At 36.8% G+C, this 21,534-nt stretch overlaps 1 protein-coding gene across 1 annotated transcript in view; it reads right to left on the reverse strand.

Moving 5' to 3' along the window:
* Window positions 1-6,719: 6,719 nt before the first annotated feature.
* PHTF1 (putative homeodomain transcription factor 1) overlaps window positions 6,720-21,534 on the reverse strand; it is a 53,317-nt gene continuing 38,502 nt past the window's right edge. The window contains exons 16-19 of the mRNA XM_057702112.1: window positions 9,678-9,833; window positions 8,611-8,706; window positions 7,797-7,922; window positions 6,720-7,255 (exon numbers count right to left, since the gene is read on the reverse strand). Of these exons, the coding sequence (XP_057558095.1) occupies window positions 7,235-7,255; window positions 7,797-7,922; window positions 8,611-8,706; window positions 9,678-9,833 (399 nt within the window). The 3' untranslated portion in view covers window positions 6,720-7,234. The remainder of the gene's footprint in view (window positions 7,256-7,796; window positions 7,923-8,610; window positions 8,707-9,677; window positions 9,834-21,534) is intronic.

A 21,534-nucleotide genomic window follows, 5' to 3' on the forward strand; every position in this document is an offset into this window, starting at 1 on the left:
AGAGAGATTAGTGAGGAAGAGCCTATACTATTGTCTTCTAACCCCCTTACATCAAATTTTTTGGACCAAGTAGTTTTTGCACGATGTCAACTATTTCAGAAGTCTTTGGACACAGAAAAGCACGTGGCTTTTTATTTTTACCTGAGCATATCTTGGTTATTTCCTTTTTTTAATAGTCAGATATTTTCATGTAGACTAATGACTGCTTTTCAGCGTGGACTAATGAAGAGTTTCATATTTAATGTGTCCAACATTCAAAGCAAATTGGGTTTTCAGAAAGCAAGGAGTACTCTAATTAGTGAAACTGTATGACAGTCTTAAGTACTGACCTCCACAGAGTTGTGTTTAAGCTGAAGCTTAGTCCAGAGTAAGCTCCAGGAACTAAGGAACACTGGTGTAAACAGACTCCAGTCACAAAACGTGATGATTCAGTCTGGCAGGAAGAATCTATCAGAGCAACTTCTTACATCATCCTGGCATGCTTCAATGCTAAGAACTACTTGTGCTTTTTAAACAATAACAGATTTGTTTATTTAGGCATCTCTTGATTGCTTATGCTATTAAGGTTTATCAGCAATACAATGACTGGTTTAAAGCATGCCGTAATTATGACATGAACTCTATAATCTTTGCTTCAGTTAACTGAATTAGTTTAAGATATCCACTAACTTGGACCTGTTTTCGATGTTTCTATGGAAGTACAGCCTTAAGTGTAAGAAGGGAGTATGAAGGCTTATGAAGAGTACAGTTTATCTGCTAAAGAACTCTGAAGCTTTCTCACACATACATTAAAATACAAAAACATAGCCAAGTGCTTTAATTTAGCCTGAACCTATGTTTTTCCAAAGAATCCGGTGGGTATTTGTCTATTTTACAATGTTTGCATTAAAGTCTAGCCGACCGGTTAGCAAATACACAAATCAAGAGACTTATTTTGTCCTTAATAAACAACTATTTGTTACCTTGTTACAGCATATAGACTCAGCATGTGCTGCAGGAAAGGTATGGAATTATTGCACATTTGTGAAATTCAAACTTCATTATTCGAGATGGGCACCAATAACTGCAAGAAGCAAAGGATTACTTTAAATGACCAAACTAGTCAACACCTGTATAGATGAGATTAAGTTTAATGAATTTACTTTTTGGTAATCCCAAATCATACACTATATTTAGGAGTGAGACCCATTTGGCCCATTATAGACTGTATAGACTAAAAGATTTTGACATTAATGAATGTCATTAATTTGAAAGAGGGTTATTTTCACAGCGCACAGTTTCACTTACCTCTAGATACAATGAATCAAAAATAAAAACACAGACCCATAAGCTTATACTTTGTAGGACATCCTGGTATTTAGAATTTTTCTATTTGTCTCTGAAAGTTAAGAAAACCATACCCCAATTAGGCAAGCATTTGGTTATTCAACTTTTCGAAGTGTTTATATTATACATGAGACATAGTGTACATATTTAGGAAGTTTGAAGTCATACCGCCATAGCAATTTTAGGAGAGAATTCTTCCCAATACAACAAATTATAAAAGTAACTGAACAGGTATATTATCCATCTATGGTTATTACTACTTCAATTAAATGTATAAATGGCCTAATCTAGTTCTATTTTTACATTTTGGTTTATTTCTCAGTAACAGGTAAAAGTTAAAGTATTGCTCCTTTTGGAAGATCAAAACAAGAGTTCAAGTTCCTAGAAATTACTATACAGGAATAAATGAAGCACTGAGAGTACAATTCTTCCATCCTCATAGAAAAAAACAAAACAAAAAACTGCATAAATGGTAAATTACTTGAGGTCTGTTCTTCATTTATTCTATGCAATTATATTACATACCTATTATGGGGACCGTCTGCATTCTGGGGCCCTAGGAGTGAAAAACAACAACAAAATTCCTGCCTTAGGGGCTTACATCCCAGTGGGGAAGGACAGAAACAAGTAGGCCAAAAATAAACAAGCAGATTTTGGTAAATGCCATGAAGGAAATGAACAGGACCATATACCTGACAACAAGGAGAAGATGGGGAACTACTTTAACTTAGAGAAGGTCCTGCTAAGGAACTGACAGCTGGGAAGCCATTCAGGAGAGAACCTAAAACATATTCCAGGCACAGTCTGAAGTAAGAACCTGGTATAATGGAGGAACGTGGGGAAGCCAGCGTGGTTGTCAGGTACTGAGGAGGGGAAGCTGGAAAGGGAGGCAGGCCAGATAATGAAGAGCCTTGGAGGCCAGCACAGGGAGAGCCAGGAAAGATTTAAGTAGGAATGATATTGTCTCCATATTTTTAAGCTCATTCACGTCACGTGGCTGTGGAGAACCGACTGCAGGAGGCAAGCGTGAGAAGGGAACAGCGGGTCAGCACAGTTATCCAGGCGAGCGTGAAGGAGGCTTCGCCTATTAGCAGTGCAAATACAGAACTGACGTGTACAGGTGGTAGATCAGATATGGAGGGAAAGAGAGGAACCACAAATAAACCCTAAGCCTTTGGCTTGAGAAACTGAGTAAACTTTTGTCTATTTACTAAGGTGGGAAAAACACGTACTCTCCCACCTCAGACAACTTTAAAAAAAAAAAAAAAAAGGAAAAATATATATGAAAAAACGGGTGTTACACGTTGCACAAAGCAGTGAAAGAGTGGAATTAACGCGGTGAGGCCCGTGATTGCCCCAGATTCCTCAGAGGCAGTTTCTAGGCTATGGTGCAGGAAGGGGGAACCCAGACCAAACCAAGCGGGCTCGCTGAGTTGAGGAGGTGAGAGTTAAGAATTTGGGGAGGCCAGGACAGCTAGAACTGGCAGGCAGGGTACCAAAGAGAAGACAGCTGCATAGACAGGAAAGAGCTCCAAAAATGTACAGAGGGTTCCTTTCAAGTCTTCAGGTGAGTATTGATCAGCACAAGGAAATATTCAACAGGGAAAGAACCACCAAAAAGAAGCAAGCTAAAAATTCTTGAGCTAGGAAGCGTTCAGGTTCCTACAGTCAAACTGGAAAAACCTCATCGTGAACAGGGCATCAGGTAGAGTACTCAGGAAGACATTGCTTCAGTCATGGAGAAAAGTAGCACCAAAGTAAAGGCTGCTCTGGCCCACCGAGCAAAGCTTAAAAGCAAATTTGAAATGATCAAACTGTTTTCAAGTCACTTAACTCCATTCATTCTAAAACAAAGCTCAAGAATATTTAAAAGATACACACATACACACACCCAACACCCAACAATGTAAAATTCACATTCAATAAGAAATTACTAGGCATATAAAGAAGCTGGAAAATGACCCAAAATGAGGAGAGAAACAAATCAGTAAAAACAAACCCCAAAACAACACAGATGATAACGGTTTTAATGTCCTTATTTACTATTTCTATTATAAATAGTACGAAAACAAGGTAGGGCAAAGAAACAGCATGTTAGAGACATGGAAGATACAAAAAAAGAAAAAGCAATATCAAACTTCTGTAGACAGAACACATTGGGTAGGATTAACAGCAGATTAGTGCAGAAGAATAGGTTAGTGAACTTGAAGGCACAGCAATAGAAACTATCCAAAGTTAGAAGACTGGGACAATGTACAGAACATCAGGAATCTGTGGGACAACTTCAAGCAGCCTAAGATACATGTGGAGTCTCAGGAGGTGGGAGAGTGGGGTATAGAACACTTATTTTAAGAAATAACAGCCAAGATTTTTCCAAATTTGATGGAAACTCTAAATTCAGAGACCCAGTAAGTACAACAAATCCCAGGCACGCACACAAAATAAAGAGAACTACACCAGTGCACGCTATAGCTAAACAGCACAAATCCAAAATGATAAAGACCTTAAAAGCAGCCAGAGTTTAAAAAAAAAAAAAAAGACATTACATACAGAAGAACAAAGATGACGACGACGACGGCAGACTTCTTGTCAGAAGCAGGGCAATCCAAGAGGCGGCAGAGCAGCAACACTTTTAAAACTAGAATTTTATGCCTAGAAAAAATCTCTTTCAAACATAAAGATTCAAAAATCTTTCTCAACAAGGTAGGCCTATACACCTTGCTAAAAGGATTTTGGATTTTTACCTTCAAAGTCATATGAAGCCACTGATAGATTCGAAATGATGAGACTCGCATTTCAGAAAAGAAACATTAGCTTTTGAGATGAATAGGTGGGCATGGGGAAAGGGGCAGAAAAGCAGAATCTTGTTTTTTGAACAAAGGATATTGACTTACATGAGGGTGGTGAAAGTGGGGATGGAAAAGAATGGACTGATTAGAAAAATATCCAGAAGATAATTATGCAAAGACTTGGCAACCGGATGTGAGGTATGAGAAAGGCAAGAGTCAAAAATGATTCCCAACAAATGAATGGATACAGAAGATGTGGCATATATATACAATGGAATATTACTCAGCTATAAAAAGGGATGAGATGGAGCTATATGTAATGAGGTGGATAGAACTACAATCTGTCATACATAGTGAAGTAAGTCAGAAAGAGAAGGACAAATATTGTATGCTAACTCACATATACGGAATCTAAAAATGGCACTGATGAACTCAGTGACAAGAACAAGGAAGCAGATACAGAGAATGGACTGGAGAACTCGAGGTATGGGAGGGGGCGGGGGGTGAAGGGGAAACTGAGAAGAAGCGAGAGAGTAGCACAGACATATATATACTACCAACTGTAAAATAGTGGGAAGTTGTTGTATAACAAAGGGAGTCCAACTCGAGGATGGAAGATGCCTTAGAGGACTGGGGCAGGGAGGGTGGGGGGGACTCGAGGGGGGGGGTGTCAAAGAAGGGAGGGAATATGGGGATATGTGTATAAAAACAGTTGATTGAACCTGGTGTACCCCCCCAAAAAAAAAAATAATAAAAAAAAAAAAAAAAAAAAAAAAATGATTCCCAAGTTTCTGACCTGAGCAACTACACATACAGATAATTTTACTCACCTGAAAAATCATTTAAACCAACTATACACCATTAAAACCATAACTGAAACAATTCACAGGAGTAAACTATTCTAAATACTGCATTTAAACCAAAGAATTCACTGTGTAAAAAATTCAGAAAAAAACTGAACAGTGGTGGTTTTGTTTGTTTTGTTTTGGTAGGAGAAAAAGATAAAGGTATTAGCTTTCTTCATCTGAAATCTGCACTGAGCAGCTCAATCCTAGATTTGAGATAGTTGCCCTTGTTCCTTATGGAAAATAGTTAAAGCATGATTTCTATGAGCCATCTGTTGAGACACTGAAGTGCCTTTGCAGATCAGTGCTTTCCAAAGGTAAGTCACTATAATGGGGTTTTACTTTTTAAAAATAATTGTAACTCTGATGCAGTATTTAGAATGGCTGGAAATTTTTGATAATCCACTTCTAGTTCAGCAATTTTGTCCCCTATGTTTCTATCTTCACAGTTAGGCATCTATCAGCAAAAGATTTTTAAAGGGTTTTAAATAGTAATTACAAATGTTTACTGGGGATTTACTAACATGGCTAAGTACGTTACGCTATGTTAAGTACCTTACATGATAATCTCATTTAACCTTAACTCTATTAGGTAGTTATTATCATCATTAAACAGGTAAGGAAATTGAGATGCAAAAATGTTAAGTAACTTGCCTTAGACTATGAAGCTAAGTAGCAGAGCCAAGGATATGAATCCAGAAAGGTCTGACCTCAATTCCTGGACTCGAGAAATTCATTTTTAAACCTCAAAAATCTTCCTGCATTTTAGGATATGTGTAAATGATACATTGATTTTGCATGTACATACTTTATATGTAATAAATAAGTTTCTTAATTATTTCCATTTAAAAATTCACAAAATCTTGGCGTTAAAATGTGGGCTTTCGGGACTTCCATGGTGGTCCTGTGGTTAAGAATCCACCTTCCAATGCAAGTTCAATCCCTAGTCGGGGAACTAGGATCTCACTTGCCATGGAGCAAGTAAGCCCATGCACCACAACTACTGAGCCCGTGCCCCACAACTAGAGGGCCCATGTGCCGCAACTACAGAACCCATGGCCTCTGGAGACTGTGCACCACAACTAGAGAAAAGCCTGGGTGCCACAACTAGGGAAAAGCCCGCATGCTGCAATGAAGAGCCCACACGCCGCAACGAAAGATCCTACATGCCGCAATGAAGGTGGCACATGCCACAACTAAAGCCCGATGTAGCCAAAAATAAAAAATAAAAATAAAAAATTTTTTTTAAATGTGGGCTTTCAATTTACCTCAAGAGACTCTTCAAAATGGGTAACTTAATGAGCAGGAATTATACGTAGACTATTACAGTTTTCATTACCGTATGTATATGCGTGTATATGTAATAGGGGATGCTGATAAGACTCCAAATCATCAGTGGCACAGCTTGGCTCAGTACAGGCACCGAGGACCTGAGATTACACTGAGGGTTAAGTACACTGAGCTGCACAACAGATAAACTATGAACACTTAGTACTGTGACCGGAAACATAGCTCAGATGATTTAAACGGAAAATATGTTTTATAGTGGACACAGATGAGTGTGTGTAGACTTAAATTTCTCATGCTGAATTACATGCCATATTACATGCATGACTCCTTCACCAACAACTATACAGTTATTAGGATTAACTTCAAAATTATAAACTAATTAAAATTTTCTCCATAGTTTAACAGAAAATCACCCTTTAAAAGGTTATTTTTTTTTTCTTTCAACAACAAAAAAGCCTAGAAACTGAAATTCTCCAATAAAGTTCTTTTATTCAGGTTCAACCTAAAATAGTTTAAACTTGATCTCTCTTTGCTAGAGAAATGAAATCTCCAATTCTATAGACTGTAATAGAAAAGTACTGAATTTGCATATTTCCAATAAAGGATTTTGCTTCATGCTTTGGGCATCTACGATAGTTACCCAAAAGACTACTTCCAGTAAATATAACTGTCACAGCACTGAAATGCCCAGAATAAATTTCCTCACTTAAAAAATTGTCCTTAAGTTACTAACACACAACAGTCTTCAGTCTCCTGACTATTCATACTATTTGAAAACCATGAAAATACAGGTTTTTAGCATGCACGCCCAGTTGGAAAAGGCTCTGTTCCTCAGAGAGAACATTCGTTAGGTTAGCTAGAGCTGAGGGCACCTCCGCGTGTGAACAAGTAGGTGGGTGTCTCATGGTTTTGCAGTCATCTCTTTCCTTAATGGGTTAAGCACTGATGCCAGCGAGGGGAGAGAGTCCAGGAACACGACTCAGCTTATGACTTAATTTTCCACAGCTAAGAAAAGAAAATCACCAAAATAAGTTAGTTTTATGACAAATAGGTACACGTACATGTAAACCAAGAACTGTTTACATAAGAAAAAAGTATCAGCTCTGGCAATAGCAACCATAGAACATTACAAGGAGAAAAAAGCATTAACAATTTCCAGGATCAACAATGATATACTGCAGTTCATGGGCTCTTGATTTTCATTCATTCTGGCTCTGTACATTTCCCTAGATCAGAGGCCAGCCCAGCCCATGCTATTAAATTGACATGAGATTCAAACTTGATTTTTTTGTTCCATTCAAGAGCATGTCTATTGTACTTGTATAAATGAGAAAACCTAAGCTGAACGTCTATTTCAAAGGTCTATTTCTCTACCTCAAGAGTTATTTCCATTCCAGTCCCTCCCTCCTTCCGTCCTCCCTCCCTCCTTCCTCCCCCCCCCCACATATACACAGATACACACACACATAGTAGGAATAACAAAGATTACTATACATAGTAAGTTTTAAGACTAAGGCAGATACTACAGAGTGGTAATCACACTTACTCTTATATTAAATCCTAGAAGATCACTTATAACACCTGAGACAGCAGAAAGGATAACTACTCGTGTGATATTGTAGATCAAGGGATTCATTGTCAGTCCATAAAGTCTAAATGGTGTGTCCAGCTCCTACAAAAACATGAAAGAACGAAGATGAAATACATGGTTTCACAGCAGCTGTCAGTGATTTCTGGACTTTTTTTTTAAGTCTTGGGTGAGGATGACTGCTTAAGACCTTTTCCCTTAATGTTCAATAGCTACCTTCAAAAACTAGTAATGAGGGGAAGCGGGGAGAGGGATAAATTTGAAATTTGGGATTAACAGATACAGACCACTGTATAGAAGATGGATAAATAACAAGCACCTACTATAGGGCACAGGGAACTATAGTCAATATCTTGTAATAACCTGTCATGGAAAATAATCTGAATATATATATCACTTTGCAGTACACCTAAAACATTGTAAATCAACTATACTTCATGTAAAAACAGTAATTTAAAAATTAAAAAATAATAAATAAATACCTGTAATGGACTCTCACCTGCTTTTCCTCTAGCTAAGTTTTTAAAGGTGGATTCAAGCAATATGCTATTTGTGATTTTTTAATGTAATTTGAAAATGTGACAGACACCAGCAATCACTGGAACCTGGGTAGTAAGATAGGAAACTTTCCCTCATAGAGTCATTAGCCCCAAACTATCAAGTAGGTAGTTTGAATCTATACAGCATCTATCTGTCACTAGAGTCCTCTCCAAGAAGTACAGCACTGATTTAATTAAACGGTAGTAAAAATGTATCACAGGGTATTACTTACTTTCAACAACTTGGTGGACAGCTTTAATACATTGTTTACTAGAGTAAGCTGTTCTTTCTTATTTGGCTTTTTTTCCATCTTAAGATATAAGTTAATCTAAGGGAAGGAATAGAGATTAGAGCAAATGTCATGGAAAAGATATATATATATATTGCATTTAATATGGCAGATTTTGAGGACAATGTTTTCAAATAAAATAAATTTTGAAAGTCCAGTAGCTATTTCGACAGAGCATATATGTCACATTCCCAAACCCCCATCCCTAATCAGTCACATATGACAAAGAAAAGCTATTTAGCGAAGAAAAAATAATGATGAAACAATTTATCAAAATAAAAATTTTTGTATTAATTACAATATAACAATTAAGATGTAAACTCCTTGAGTTCAAAAACTGTATCTTATTCATCTTGGTATCCCCCAAACAATCTAACATCCTCATTAAACATTCATGGAATGGAAGAAGATAGCTGCTTTTAACTTACTAATCCCTTGTTTTTCCCCTTATGGTAAGAATTCTCCACTATAAATCTAAGGCCAAAAATAACAACAAAACATCAGCAAACAAACAAAAAAAACCTAATGACATCAGATATTTTTATTTAAAATTTATGGATAATTATGAAATTAAAAATAAAAAACCAACTCTATACTACTCTGAATTTATACTACTCTCAATTGTAATATCTATCTGCATACTGAAGAGCAAGTGAATATATACACTGAATATATTCTAAGACTGATGGAGAAGAAAGAAGCTTACTAAACATACTTAAATGACAGCTACTCTAAAGAGCTAATACTTGACACAGAATATGAGATTAAAAGCATGTTCCATTACCACCAACAAAAATAATTTTCATACTATGAAGTATCACCCAATCCTGGGAGCAGGTAAGGAAGATATTATCCTCATTTATAAAAAGGAAGCAATTAGATAGATGCAAAGTGACTTGTAAGGTGAAAGGTCATATAGCTAGAAAGTGACAGAATCTAGACTCAGCCCTGAATCTTCTGCACAAATCTTATTACACCACCTCATCAAACTGTCAAGGACCAATCAATACCTGTTCAGTAAGTAATATTGAGACATTGCTGTATTTCTTATTGGTTTCAGATCCCAATGAGGCTAAGCGCAGTAAGAAAAGCAGTAAAGCTGATTCCCAGATCAAAAACTCCCAATTATAAGCAACATTTAGGAAAGTTTTATGTCCCCGGAGAACCTATGAAAAGGACCAAAAAAAAGTTAAGTTTTTCACTTGTCTGAAAATCTGTAATTAGTCCTTTACTCTAGCAACTTAAAAACATTTATGAAATACCAATATTTTAATACTCAAAGCAGGAGAGTTTTAATACTCATAAAGTATTATCTATTCAATTAGTAACTATGTATTTCTCTAAGTTTCCTAGATTTTCTTTGCATGAGACAGCAAGAGTCTGCAAGTAACAAAGGAAGAAAACAAAATACAGGAAGTGAAAGAAGATAAATTCATTTCTAAACTCTTTAACCACAAGTGTGCCCATTCACAATTATACGGTGACCATTTTTCAAAGTAAGACTGGCCAAGAAGTGTCTTTGGTTTTTAAGTAAAAATAAAAGGCACATTTTTCATTTTCACCAAGAACTTTATTGAACAATGTATTCACCATTTTGTTCCACCACCTTCTGCTATTTTTCAGGCAACTTCACAATTCCATCTTCCCAAAACTTTTTTATCTTTTTGAGCAAAGAACTGTACCAGGTGCCTTTTACAGTCTCTTCCAAGGAACTGAAATTTTTTCCATTAAGAGAATTTTGTAAAGACCAGAATAAATGGAAACCTGAAGGTGCAATGTCTGGTGAATATAGTGGATGAATCAGAACTTCCCAGCCAAGCTGTAACAGTTTTTGCCTGGTCATCAAAGAAACATGTGGTCTTGCATTATGCATTTTCTGTTGACTAATTCCAGATGTTTTTCGTCATGTGCTGCTTTCAGTTGGTCTAATTGAGAGCAGTACTTGTTGGAATTAATCATTTCGTTTTCCAGAAGGAGCTCATAATAGAGGACTCCCTTCCAATCCCACCATATACACAACACCACCTTTTCTGGATGAAGACCAGCCTTTGGTGTGGTTGGTGGTGGTTTATTTCACTTGCCCCATGATCTCTTTCATTTCATATTATCATACAGTATCCACTTTTCATCACCCGTTACAATTTGTTTAAAAAACAGAACATTTTCGTTACACTCAAGTAGATAATTGCATGTGAAAATACAGTCAAGAAGGTTTTTTTCACTTAACTTGGAACCCAAGCATCAAAGCAGTGAACATAACCAAGCTGGTGCAAATGATTTCAGCACTTGATTTGGATATTTTGAATATGTCGGCTCTCTCCCACGTGGTATAACATTGATTGTTCTCAATTAATGTCTCAATTTGATCACTATCAACTTCAACTGGTCTACCCCACCTTGAAGCAACGTCCAGCGAGAAATCTCCAGCACAAAACTTCACAAACCACTTTTGGTACATTCAATCAGTCACAGCACCTTCTCCATACACTGCACTAATCTTTTTTTTGCATTTCAGTTGCGTTTTTACCTTTTTTGAAATAATAAAGCATAATATGCCAAAAATGTTGTTTTTCTTCCATCTTCAGTATTAAAATGGCTACACAAAAATTCACCAATTTTGATAATTTTTTTTTTAATGCATGCTGATATGAAAGCTGTCACAATACACTCTAACAAGATTGTTTCAAAAGAAGTTAGACAACTAAGCATTACTAGAGCCATCTTATGGAAAAAAACAATCGAACTTTTTGGCCATCCCAATAGTAAATTTGCATTTGACTAGCAGAACGCCCTAAAACATACAACCCATCCCACCAGCATGACTGGAAAATCCTGAGGATCAGCTTTTTACTCCACTTTAGGATCTGAATAACAAGAGCAGCAGCCACCAGTTATTAAAACTGGTGACACCTATTATGTGTCAAGTTTTCAGGTAAAAGCTTGTTTTTTTCAAATATTTTTTGTTGATTGACATGTAAAGAAGTTTCATAAAACAAGTACAAGGTAAAGTGAGATTTACTGAAAAATATACAGAGACTCCTCACAGAAACTGAACGCAGACCTTTGAAAAACAGGTAGTCAGCAAGCTGTTGCCCTCCCCATCTCCCTTCCACTAGGGCCATTCAGACTCCCCCCTCCACTCCTCTCAGCTAATTCCATTGCCTTGCAAGACCCTTCTTCACTGCTCCCCCCCAACTCTGACTTGTTTCGAACCCTACTGGCCCCAATGACCCCTTCTGACCTTTCTTCTGCAAAGTCCACCACTGATACCTCAGGTTTCCATTTCTAATTTGCAAAAGAGGGAATATGTTTAGTCTGGGTCAGGTGTTCACCCCAGCAATTTACTTATAGCTAAGGGGCAGGGGGAGAGGGGCAGGAAAGTAACAAATAGAAGCAACCTAAAAGTGCGGAAAGTAACGGGCAACCTAGGAATCTATACCCACTGAAAATATCCTTCAAACATGGAAGTGGTAAAAGACATTGTCAAACAAACAAAAACTGAGAGAATTAATCACCAGCAGATTCTTCAAGGAGGCATGAAATAATCCCTGAGAAAAACAAAGACATGCACAAACTAATGAAAAGCAATGGAAAGGGTAAATATGTAGGTAAGTATAAATGAATAATTAACTACAAAAAGCAATAACAATTACATCTTATGGGTTTAAGATATATGTAAAATTAAAATGAAGGACATCTGTAATACAAAAGCAAATGGGTAAGTGACATAAAGTGCTGTAAGGTCCTAGCATGGTAAATAATTTTAATAATTTTATTAGATTGTAATAAACTAAGGATGTATGTTGTAATCTCTCAGGTCAACAGTAGTAAAAAATATATATATATATACACATATATACACATATATATGTGTAAAGTTAACAGAGAGGATTAAATGAAATATTTAAAAATATCTGATTAATAAAAGATAGCCAAAAGAAAGAGAAAAAGGAAAATTAAAAGTAGACCAAATAGGAACCAAATAGTATTTGTAGTTTTAGTAATTAAGTTTAACTGGGCCAGACATTCCAAAACACTAAAACTGGGAGGCTAGATTAAGAAACAAGCAAACAGGGACTTCCCTGGTGGCTCAGTGGTTGAATCTGTCTGCCAATGAAGGGGACATGGGTTTGAGCCCTGGTCTGGGAAGATCCCACATGCCATGGAGCAACTAAGCCGGTGCGCCACAACGACTGAGCCTGTGCGCTACGGCCCACAAGCCACAACTACTGAGCCTATGTGCCACAATTACTGAAGCCCATGCACCTAGAGCCTGTGCTCCGCAACAAGAGAAGCCACTGCAATGAGAAGCCCACACACCACAACAAAGAGTAGCCACAGCTCTTTGCAACTAGAGAAAGCCTGAGCACAGCAATGAAGACCCAACACAGTCAATAAATAAATAAATAAATAAATTTATTTTAAAAAAAAGAAACAAGCAAGCAGGAGAGGGACTAGAGACAACATAATGGAGTAGAAGAAACTTGAGCTCACCTCCTCTCACAAGTACACCAAAATCACAACTAACTGCTGAACAACCATTAATAAAAAAGACTGGAACCTACCAAAAAAAGATTCTTTATTCAAAGACATAAAGAAGAAACCACAGTGAGATGATAGGAGGGGTTCACTCGTGATATAATCAGATCCCATACCACTTGGGTGGGCAACCCACAAAATGGAGAATAATTATATCACAGAAGTTCTCCCAAAGGAGTGAGAGCTCTGAGCCCCATACCAAGTTCCCTAACCTTGGGGTCTGGCATCAGGAGGAGCCCCCAGAGCATTTGGGTTTGAAGGCCAGCAGGACTTGATGGCAGGAGCTCCACAGGACTGGGGGAAACAGAGACTCTGCTCTTGGAGGGACAAAAAAGGTCTTGCATGCACTGGGACTGGGGGCAAAAGCAGTGACTTCATAGGAGCCTAGGCCAGACCTCCCAGCTAGTCTAAGAGGGTATCTTGGGTAGGCAGGGGACAGCTGTGGCTCTCTGGGGTCGTAAAAGCTGATGGCTGACATATCGAGGCGTGTTCACTGATGTGAACTCTGGCTGGAGGTAGACACCTTGCTTGGGATTTTGGCACCAAGGCCTGGCCCCCCCACCCAACAGCCTGTAGGTTCCAGTGCTGGGACACCTCGGGCCAAACAACCAAGAGGGCAGGAACACAGCCCCACCCATCCACAGAGGGTGCCTGCCTAAAGACTTCCTGAGCCCACAGCCACCTCTAAACATGCCCCTTGACCCAGCCCTGCCCACTAGAGGGTCAGCACCCAGCTCCTCCCACCAGTGGGCAGGCACCGGCCCCTCCCACTAAGAAGCCTGCACAAGCCTCACCCACCAGGGGGCAGACACTAGAAGGAACCAAACAACAGTCCTGCAGCTTGCGGAACTACCTCCTCAAGCACAGGTCAGAACCCACCCTGGAACCAGCTGGTCCCTGGCCTTTGGGTAACAAGATAGGAGTGTACTGTTGGGACACATAGGACATCCCCTACAGGGGGCCACTTCTCTAATGTCAAGAAATGTAACTAATCTACCACAAACATTAAAAAAAAAAACAAAACAGGGACTTCCTAGGTGGCACAGTGGTTAAGAATCTGCCTTTCAACACGGGTTCAAGCCTTAGTCCAGGAAGATCCCACATGCCATGCAGCAACTAAGCCTGTGCAGCACAACTACTGAGCCTGTGCTCTAGAGCTTGTGAGCCACAACTATTGAGCCATGTGCCGCAACTACTGAAGCCCATGTGCCTAGAGCCCGTGGTCTGCAGCAAGAGAAGCCACCACAATGAGGAGCCCGCGCATCACAACGAAGAGTAACCCCCACTTGCTGCAACTAGAGAAAGCTCATATGCAGCAATGAAGACCCAATGCAACCAATAAATAAATAAATAAGTAAATAAATAAATATTAATACAAAGACAAACAAAAAAACAAATAGAAATTTAAACAAAATGAGACAGCAAAGGAATATGTTTCAGACAAAGGAACAAGATAAAACTCCAGAAGGACAACTAAGTGAACTGGAGATAGGCAATCTACATGAGAAAGAGTTCAAAGTAATGATCATAAAGATGATCCAAGAGCTCAGGAAAAGAATGGATGCACAGAGCAAGAAGTTACAAGAAGTTTTTAGCCAAGAGTTAGAAAATATAAACAACCAAACAGAGTTAAAGAATACAGTAACTGAAACGAAAAATACACTAGAAGGAATCAATAGCAGAAAAAATGAGGCAGAAGAACAAATTAGTGACTTGGAAGACAGAGTGGTAGAAATCACTGATGCGTAACATAATAAAGTAAAAAAGAATGAAAAGAAATGAGCAGTTTAACAGACCTCTGGGACAACATCAAATGCAACATTCACATTATAGGGGTCCCAGAAGAAGAAGAGGGAGAGAAAGGGCTTAAGGAAATATTTGAAGAGATAATAGCTGAACACTTCCCTAACATGGGAAAGGAAACAGTCACCCAAGTCCAGGAAGTGTAGAGAATCCCATACAAGATTAACCCAAGTAGGAACAGGCCAAGACACACAGTCATCAAATTGACAAAAATTAAAGACAGAGAAAATATGAAAAGCAACAAGGAAAAGCAACAAATAACATAAAAGGGAATCCCCATAAGGTTATCAGCTGATTTTTCAGCAGAAACTCTGCAGGCCAGAAGGAAGTGGCATGATACATTCACAGTGATGAAAGGGAAAAACCTAGAACCAAGAATACTCTACCCAGCAAGGCTCTAGTTCATATTTTATGGAAAAATCAAAAGCTTTACAGACAAGCAAAAGCTAAAACAATTAAGCACAACCAAACCAGCTTTACAACAAATGCGAAAGGAACTTCTCTAAATGGAAAAGGACAAAACCAGAAACAAGAAAATTATGAAATGAAACGCTCACCAGTAAAGGCAAACATACAGTAAAGATATGAAATCATCCACACACAAATATCAAAACTAGTAATTTTGAGAGGAGGAGAGTACAAACGCAGGATATTTAAAATGTATTTGAAATTAAGAGATCAGCAACTTAAAACAATCTTGTAAATATATAGGCTGTAATACCAAAACCTCATGGTAACCACAAATCAAAAATCTATAATAAATATACACACAAAAAAGAAAAAGCAATCCAAACACAACACTAAAGATACTCATTAAATCACAAGAGAAAAGAACAAAAGAGAAAAGGAGAAAAAAAGACCTACAAAAATAAATCCAAAACAATTAACAAAATGGCAATAAGAACATATGTAGTGATAGTTACTTTAAATGTTAACAGATTAAATACTCCAATCAAAAGACACAGACTGGCTGAATGGATACAAAAACAAGACCCATATATATGTGGTTTACAAGAGAGCCACTTCAGATCTAGAGACACATACAGACTGAAAGTGAGGGGATGGAAAAAGGTATTTTGTGCAAATAGAAACCAAAAGAAAGCTGGAGTAGCAATACTTACATCAGGCAAAATAGACTTTTAAATAAAGCCTGTTACAAGAGACAAAGAAGGACACTACATAATGATAAAAGGATCAATCAAAGAAGAAGATTTAACAATTGTAAAATAATGTGTATCCAACATAGGAGCACCTCAATATATAAGGAAAATATTAAAAGACATAAAAAAAGGAACTGACAGTAACACAAATAATGGGGGATTTTAACATCCCACTTACATCAATAGACAGATCATCCAGACAGAAGATCAATAAGAAAACAGTCCTTAAATGACACATTAGACCAGACAGACTTAATTGATATTTATAGAGTATTCCATCGGAAAGCAGCAGAATGCACATTCTTTTCAAGTGCACATGGAAAATTCTCCAGGATAGATCTCATGCTGGGCCACGAAGTAAACCTCAGTAAATTTAAGAAAAGTGAAATTATATCAAGCATCTTTTCCAACCACAACACTGTGAAATTAAAAAACAACTACAAGAAAAAAAAACAAACATGTGCAACCTGTTTAAACAATATGCTATTAAACAACCAATGGATCACTGAAGAAATCAAAGAGGAAATAAAAAAAGAATACCTAGAGAAGAATGAAAATGAAAATATGATGATCCAAAACCTATGGGATGCAGCAAAAGCAGTTCTAAGAGGGAAGTTTATAGTGATACAAACTTACCTTAGGAAACAAGAACAATCTCAAATAAACAACCTAACCTTACACCTAAAGAAATCAAAGAAGAACAAATAAAACCTAGAGTTAGTAGAAGGAAAGAAATTATAAAGATCAGAGCAGAGATAAATGAAATAAAGACTATGAAAACAATATAAAACATCAATGAAACTATTAATAAAAACTGGCTCTTTGAAAAGATAAACAAAATTGATAAACCTTTAGCCAGACTCATCAAGAAAAAAAGTGAGAAGGCCCAAATTAATAAATTGGAAATGAGAGCCTACTACAAGCAACTCTATACCAATAAAACGGATAAACTAGAAGAAATGGACAAATTCTTAGAAAGGTACAATCTACCAAGACTAAATGAGGAAGAAGAAGAAAATATGAATCACAAGTACTGAAACTGAATCTGTGATTTTAAAACTCCCAAAAAACAAAAGTCCAGGACCAGATAGTTTCACAGGAGAATTCTACCAAACATTTAGAGAAGAGATAACACCTACCCTTCTGAAACTATTCCCAAAATTGCAGAGGAAGGAACATTTCCAAACTCATTCTATGAGGCCACCATCACCCTGATACCAAGACCAGACAAAAGTATCACAAAAAAAGAAAATGACAGGCCAATATCGCTGATAAACATAGATGCAAAAATCCTCAACAACATACTAGCAAACCAAATCCAACAATACATTAAAAGGATCATACACCATGATCAAGTGGGATTTATCCCATGGATGCAAGGATTTTTCAATATCCACAAATCAATCAGTGTAATAAACCACATTAAATTGAAGAATAAAAACTGTTTGATCATCTCATTAGATGCAGAAAAAGCTTTTGACAATATTTAACATCAACTAATGATTAAAAACTCTCTAGAAAGTGGACATAGAGGAAACATACCTCAACATAATAAAGGCTATACATGACAAACCCATAGCTAACATCATACTCAACAGTGAAAAGCTGAAAGCATATCTTCTAAGATCAGGAAGAAGACAAGGATGCCCAATCTCACCTCTTTTATTCAACATAGTTTTGGAAGTCCTAGTCACAGCATCCAGAGAAGAAAAAGAAATAAAAGGACTCCAAATTGGAAAGGAAGAAGTAAAACTGTCACTGTCTGCAGATGACATGATTCTATACACAGAAAATCCTGAAGACACTACCAGAAAACTACTAGAGCTCATCAATGAATTTGGTAAAGTTGCAGAATACAAAATTAATACACAGAAATCTGTTGCATTTCTATAACACTAACAACAAAAGATCAGAAAGAGAAATTAAGGAAACAATCCCATTTACCACCTCATTAAAAAGAATAAAATACCTAGGAATAAACTTACTAAGGACGCTAAATACCTGTACTCCAAAAACTGTAAGACACTGATGAAAGAAATTAAAGATGACACAAACAGATGGAAAGATATACATACTGGTTTCTTGGGCTGGAAGAATCAATATTGTCAAAGTGACTACACTACTCAAGGCAATCTACAAATTCAATGTAATCCCTATCAAATTACCAACAGCATTCTTCACAGAACTAGAACAAAAAAATTTTAAATTTGTATGGAAACACAAAAAAGATTCCAAATCACCAAAGCAATCTTGAGAAAGAAAAATGAAGCTGGAGGAATCTGGCTCCCTGACTTCAGACTATCCTACAAAGCTACAGTAATCAAGACAGTATGGTACTGGCATAAAAACAGAAATATAGATCAATGGAACAGGATAGAAAGCCCAGAAATAAACCCATGCACCTATTGTCAATTAATTTATGACAAAGGAGAAAAGAATACACAATAGAGAAAAGACAGTCTCTTCAATAAGTGGTACTGGGAAAACTGGACAGCTACATGTAAAAGAATGAAATTAGAACATTAACATCATATACAAAAATAAACTCAAAATGGATTGAAGACTTAAATGTAAGACTGGATACTATAAAACTTCTAAAGGAAAACACAGGCAGAACACTGACATAAATCACAGCAATATCTTTTTGGATCCATCTCCTAGAGTAATGGAAATAAAAACAAAAATAAACAAATGGGATCTAATTAAACATAAAAGCTTCTGCACAGCAAAGGAAACCAAAAACAAAACAAAAAGACAACCTACAGGATGGGAGAAAATATTTGTAAATGATGAGACCGACAAGGGATTAATTTCCAAAATATACAAACAGCTCATACAACTCAATAACAAAAAAGCAAACATCCTCCAAAATATACAAACAGCTCTTACAACTCAATAACAAAAAAGCAAACATCCCAATAAAAAAATGGGCAGAAGATCTAAATAGACATTTCTCCAAAAAAGACATACAGATGGCCAAAAGGCACACGAAAAGATGCTCAACATTGCTAATTATTAGAGAAATGTAAATCAAGTCAACAATGAGGTATCACCTCATTCCAGTCAGAATGACCATCATCAAAAAGTCTACAAATAATAAATGGTGAAGAGGGTGTGGAGAAAAGGGAATCTTCCTACACTGTTAGTGGGAATGTAAATTGGTATAGCCATCATGGAGAACAGTATGGAGGTTCTTTAAAAACCTAAAAATAGAGCTACCATATGATCCTGCAATCCCACTCCTGGGCATATATCCAGACAAAAACTATAATTCAAAAAGACACATGCAGGGGCTTCCTAGGTGGTGCAGTGGTTAAGAATCCGCTTGCCAATGCAGGGTACATGGGTTCGATCCCTGCTCCAGGAAGATCCCACATGCCGCGGAACAACTAAACCCGTGCGCCACAACTATTGAGCCTACACTCTAGAGCCTGTAAGCCATAACTATTAAGCCCATGTGCTGCAATTACTGAAGCCCATGCGCCTAGAGCCCATGCTCCACAAAAAGAGAAGCCACGGCAATGAGGAGCCCATGCACCACAACGAAGAGTAGCCCCCACTCACCACAACTAAAAGAAAGCCCACACACAGCAAAAAAGACCCAACACAGCCAATAAAATAAATAAATAAATTTATTAAAAAAAAAAAAAAAGACACCTGCATCCCAATGTTCATTGCAGCACTCCTTACAACAGTCAAGACATGGAAGTAACCTAAATGTCCATCGACAGATGAATGGATAAAGAAGATGTGGTATATATATCACAGGGAACTATACTCAATATTTTGTAGTAACCTATACGGCAAAAGAATCTGAAAAGAATATATATACATATATATACACACCATATATGTATAACTGAATCACTTTGCTGCATACCTGAAACTAATATGACATTGTAAACCAGCTATACTTCAATTTAAAAAAAGAAAGAGAGGGAAAGAGCTCAGAAAGAGAACACATTTTGTAACAAATCCAGATCTGTTACCAAAATAAATTAATAAAATTAACTTTCAGCATTGAAAAAAAAGATATCACCAACGACATTATAGCACTTTGATAGTTTAACAGCATAAAAAAAAAGAAAGAACGAAAGAAACAAGCAATCAAAAAAGGATATGCTGGTTATAAGAGATAGAATTATATGAAGACAAAATAAATGAAAAAGGGTAGATGAAGATATAGCACACAAAAACTAATCAAAAGACAGATGGTGTAGTTAAATTAATATCAGAATAGACTTTAAGGTAAGAAACATTAGAAATAGAGACATTTTATAAGGTCATGAAAGGTAAAGAAAGCCTGACACTGTTTAGGATTAAAGGAGATTAAAGAAACATGACAACTAAATGTAATATGTGATCCTGGATTGAGAAAAAAGTAAATATAAAGGACATAAAAGTCAATCCACCAAGGAGATGGATAACAATTCTATATCTGCATGCACCCAATTATACTGCTTAAAAACATATAAAGCAAAAACTGACAGAAATAAAAGGAGAAAAAGATAAATCCACCATCAGAGCAGACTTGACCATATCTCTCTCAATGCCTGACAGAATAAGCAAACCAAAAAGATGAGTAGGGATACAGGAAATTTCAGCAATACAACTAATGAACTTGGGGTAATTTACATAGAGAGAACACAGCTCTCCAAAACAAGAGAACATAAATTCTTTCAAAGTGCTGATGGAAGGTTTAATAAGACTGACCATATACTAAATAGTAAAGCAAGTCTACATTTCAAAGGACTGAAAAATTTCAGAACATGTTCTCTGACCATAGCAGAATTAAGTTAAAATTCAATAAATGGAAAAGTACAGGATAAGGCTGTAATTTCTTATAATAAAGAAAACACAGAAGTACCAAAAAAAATAAATAAGATACAGGGACCTGTCAAAAGAACACAGGCAGGGGCTACCAGGGTCTCCCGCGGGCCAAATCTGGGACAATTTAGGCATCAGAACAAATATAGTCATAGTTTATAATCCATTGGAGAAAAATAAGAACACAGGAGTCCACAGCATAATAAAATGAATGAATGAATAAATAAATAAAAGGGAAAAAAGAAAGAGTCTACTTTAGAGTGACAACTAATAAAATCAGAAGAAATGATGGAGTTGGAAAGTCATTATTTTGTATCCATCATGGTAAACAGCTTTATTATCAATCAAAAATCACCAATTAAAACTAAATCACCATGATCTTAGAGTCTTAAAGGACTAAAAATTACCTTTACTCTCATTTCAAAAGCTAGAAAAGTTATCAAGTATTCAAAACAACAAAATAAATTTAGACATTAAAAATATATATACTTCCACATAACCATGCTGAGTGCCTTGACCTTGGACTTCCCAGTTCTTA

Source organism: Hippopotamus amphibius, chromosome 1 (genome assembly GCF_030028045.1).
Source record: "Hippopotamus amphibius kiboko isolate mHipAmp2 chromosome 1, mHipAmp2.hap2, whole genome shotgun sequence".
In the NCBI taxonomy this organism is placed as follows: domain Eukaryota; kingdom Metazoa; phylum Chordata; class Mammalia; order Artiodactyla; family Hippopotamidae; genus Hippopotamus; species Hippopotamus amphibius.